Source organism: Panthera uncia (assembly GCF_023721935.1).
Source record: "Panthera uncia isolate 11264 chromosome A1 unlocalized genomic scaffold, Puncia_PCG_1.0 HiC_scaffold_17, whole genome shotgun sequence".
In the NCBI taxonomy this organism is placed as follows: Eukaryota; Metazoa; Chordata; class Mammalia; order Carnivora; family Felidae; genus Panthera; species Panthera uncia.
This window is the reverse complement of record NW_026057577.1, coordinates 2,691,951-2,696,649: the sequence shown is the minus strand read 5'-3', so window position 1 is coordinate 2,696,649 and position 4,699 is coordinate 2,691,951. Positions and strand designations below refer to the sequence as shown.

General features: G+C 33.5%; 1 protein-coding gene across 1 annotated transcript; it reads right to left on the bottom strand.

Moving 5' to 3' along the window:
• Positions 1–2,341: 2,341 nt before the first annotated feature.
• LOC125934792 (olfactory receptor 2L5) lies at positions 2,342–3,280 on the bottom strand. Its single transcript, XM_049648389.1, has one exon. It carries the CDS (start codon positions 3,278–3,280, stop codon positions 2,342–2,344), a length of 939 nt encoding a protein of 312 aa, XP_049504346.1.
• Between the last annotated feature and the right edge of the window lie 1,419 nt (positions 3,281–4,699).

The window sequence follows — 4,699 nt, the reverse complement described above, 5'->3', positions numbered from 1 at the left end:
ACACACGTATATCCGTTTCCAGGGCACATAGAAACCCAAGGGAGTATCTCTTCTGGGACTGGGACGAGACTGGTGACGGTGATGACAGCAGCAGCTGCAGAGGCAGCACAGAGGTGGAAGAGTCCACTGCCAGGAGACAGAAGGAGCTCTGCCTGGCAATAGCAGTGACTCACACTGGGGGCAGGGGATGACTTTCACTTCCACCTCAAAGCCCATCCTGTGTCATTGATAAAATTACTAACTATCTTGCCTGAGTGTCTGGACAGGAAGTGATAATGGAGCTTAACTAGTAGTAGTAATCTTTGTCAGTGAAATACCACAAATAAAAGTACACACATTGCCATTGCAATAAAGCATATTGGGAAGTTACGAGAATTAATAAAATAATCCAAAACTTATAGTTTTAGAAACTTCCGCAATATTGCAAAGAAAATTTCCAGAAGTTCAGAAACAGAAATGCAATTTAACAATGTTAAAAATATTTAAAATTTAATATGAAATATTACTGATAGAAATAATAAAATTTCATATAAAATTTCAGAAACCTGAAAAAAGATCACAGTAATTTACCTTGTATTTGGAGATACAGTAATAAAATGAATAAATGAGTATTGGAAGCATGAAGTGACTTCCACTATCTTTTACAAAGTCCACAAATTACCAGAAATTTGAAAGTTTCATTAAAGTGACAGTTATTAAATATATATTTAAAAGCAAATTCAGATTTACATATCAATTGATGGATTGAAATTGATTTATTAGAGAACTTTATTAGAAAAAATTTTTCCTGAAGAAATATCAACTCTACATGTACTAAAATTTGCATTTGGATATAATGTATCAGACGTTGGATCCACTGTTGTCACCACTTATAAATACTCCAAACACCTCCAATAACATACTCATAATGACTCTTCTCAAATTAAAAATTGTCAAAAATTAATTGCCGCCTTGAATTTTCCACCAGTGACTAACAGCACATTCAACTGTATGGATAGAAAAACGAAGTTCCTAAAAGCATAAATGTTGATGAAATTAATTTGGAGAAAAATGAGGCAAAAAATGTTACCCATGATGACATCACAAAACAATGTATTACTATTTATTATATTTAAAATTATGGCACAAAATACTGTTTGTCATTTGTATTGCATTTAATAGATAAGAAATTAATTTTGAAGAAAAAAGTCTTCATATTTTAGCACAGAGGATGGCACCCTTTCTGTTTTTGAAAAAGAGGCCTCATGCTTTCATTTTGTGCTGTGCCCCATAAATTATGCAGGGTATGACCTACCTCCTCTCTACCAAACCTGAGAAAATAAAGAGCATTTCTTCACTTACCAATGATGAGAAGTGTTAGCAATCTACTTGAACAGGAAGTTCACTTGAGCTGAGAGTTTTTATTAGATTAATAGCGGGACGTGTTTAGAAAAGTGATTTATCAATGACTAGAATTGGTGTATAGAAGTTGATATTCCCCCAACTTATTCCGGTAAAACTTTGAAATGTAGCGAATGGGAAACAAAATAACCTATGAGAGGCATGAGCGAATACAAGGATAGCAGTGACTACTGAGTATGTGATAAGTGTCAGGGGTGGTAATGGGAATGTCCTTGAACCCCCTAATTCTTAATAGCTACACTCAACTTTTGATCCACTCAGATTATAACTAACCTCAAAGTTTCTTCATCTCTTATGGCACATCCAAGTCTTAATACTTGATTTTGAGGGATACCTGAGATGAAATCATTTTCCTAGGATTCACTTCCATAAAAGAAGCATAAACTTGTTATAGTTTATTCAGGATGGTCTAGGACTTTAGAATCCCTGATGAAGTCTCACCTACATCTTTCTAAAGCCAAGTTAGCATATAGTGAAAAAAAAAAAAAAAGGTAACATACATAGATAAGTCATTGAGTCTACAATGGGAAGAACAAGACGGTTTCTGACATTATTTAGATCTAGACATTCAAGAAACATTTATTTTTCTCTTTATGTATTTTGGAAAATAAATGTAAAATAGTAGAACTGTTATGCTGAATGACAGCTTCAGTTAAACAGTTTCCATGTTCATTTCCACATGAAAAAGAACCATTTTCATTGGGAACATATTAGCAAAAAATGAGTGCATTTGAAAGTCATGAGAAAAAGCATCATAAAGATAAAAAAGAGAAGGCTTAAAATTACATATATGTTTGAGAGACAATTTTGTCCAGACATGAGGTGACTTTCTTGTGATTCTAGTCCTTGTGATCCAAGAATAAAATAATATTTTACAATTACTGTACACTGATGAAGGGACTTATACCCAAGTCTTGGGTACATATGCAAAAAGCTTTGTCTACATTTTCAAAAAGCAGATTCTCTGAATCATTCTTCTCAGGGCTCCCATCACCTCCTTGTTTCGCAGGCTGTAAATGATAGGGTTGAGCACTGGGGTCAGAATGGTGTAGAAGACAGCCAGAACCTTGTCCTCTGCTGGAGATCTCAGCGATCTTGGGCGTAGGTAAGTGTAAGCAAAAGGTACATAGCATAAAGTTACCACTGTGAGGTGTGTGCTGCAGGTCGAATAGGCCCTCTTCCTCCCTTCTGTTGAGTGCATGCGGCAGATGGCAAGGAGAACTCGGCCATAGGAACATGCAATGCCAATGAAAGGAAACACAAGGAAGAGGGTGGTACTCACAAACACTGTGTACTCATAGACCCAAGTGTCCATGCAAGCCAGAGTCAACATGGCTGGGACATCACAGAAGAAATGGTTGATGGACCTGGATCGACAATAAGGGATATGGAGGGCATATACAGTGTGGGCACAGGAGTTGATTGAGCCCATTATCCAAGATCCTGTTATCATCAACACACACACTTTTTTGCTCATACGAATGGGATAGTGAAGAGGAAAGCAAATAGCCACATAACGATCATAAGCCATAGATGTCAAGAGCAATGCTTCTGCCCCTCCTAAAGTCAAGAAGAAGAAGCTTTGAAAACCACACCCAATGAAGGAGATAGACTTGTTTCCAAACACAAAATTGGAAGCCATCTTGGGAACAATAGTGGAGATGTAATTTAGGTCAATGAGGGAGAGCTGACTAAGTAAGAAATACATGGGTGTGTGTAGACGGGTGTCTAGGAAGATGAGTAGAATCATGGACAGGTTGCCAAACAGAGCCATTAGAAAAATGAGGACAATGAGAATAAAAAGGAGCAGGCCTATTCTTGATGGTGGAAACAACCCCAATAAAATGAAATCAGTTGATGTTTGAGTATAATTTTCCATGGGGCATTGATGCAATTTTCCTGAAGGCAGATAGAAAAGTAAGTCAATCACAGAATATGAAGCTTTTTTTTTTTTAGTTGTGTAGTATCTAAAATCTTACAGTGCTTAAGTAAATAACTGAATGTTTATATTTTGTAAAAAAAAAAAAAAACCACAACAAATTATTTTTTGACCTAGAGATTAAAATTTGAAGATGCAAGCATTAGTAGCCTAAATCTTTTCTAAGAAATCTTTAATGTCATTAAAAAAAACATATATTCACTAAGAATTTATCAGGATACATACATTTAGCTTACGTAAACATACACAAGTATTGCCAAAATCATATGCTTATTCAAAATGCATGCACATAAAATCAACATAAATGCATACATTGTACAGTTATTTTAAGAATAATGTTTGCGACCCATAAAGGATCATTTTTCTTTTATATCTAAGACTTACTTCTAAAACTGCAGCAGCCTATCAGCTTATGTTGAGGAATAATATTTATTTCTTGAGTCCTCTTTGCATAGTAATATCAAATAAAACATCCTTGAAGTCAGGTAACACTATTTGGTTCACATGTTCTGAAATTGTGAATGAATACTTGATGTCAAGTACCAATGATACAAAATCTTCTCTTCTTCCTTCTGAATGATACGGTTAGAGTCGACTCTTCAACTTAATATCTATACACCATAGTCATGGCAGGTTCCATAAATCTGCTAGAGTTTCCCAATAACCATATGTTTATAGACATTTCTTATATATTTTATCATAGAGTATCATAATTATTATCAATCATATTCCAGAATATGGTATAGTTAAGAGCCGACTCATGTAGTATCCATCACAAATCCAGAGCAGTAGTTCATAGACAATATAAGCAGTAGCCCTTATTATCAATTTTAATAGAATTACCATATGATAGAACAATACCACTTCTGAGTACATGTCCAAGAGAAATGCAATCAGAGTCTAGAATAGATATTTGTACACCCATGTTTATAGCAGCTTTATTCACAATAACTACAAAGTGTAAGCAACAAAAGTGCCCACTGACAGACAAAAAATGAACAAACAAAATACAGCATGTGTGTGTGTGTGTGTGTGTATATGTATGTATATGTATAATATATATGCATATTATATATAGTATTATATAATAGCATTGTATATATAATATATAACATATAACATGTATCATATTATATATTATGCCATTATATATGCTATAAATATTACATATTTGCTAATATATTATATATTATATATTATATGTAATACCAATTATATAATATATATTGTTATAATATAATTATAATATATAATTTATTATATAACATTACATTATATAGTATATATGATTATATAATAATTATATATTATGTAATAGCATAATATGTTATATAATAGCATAATCTGAATATTTAATGC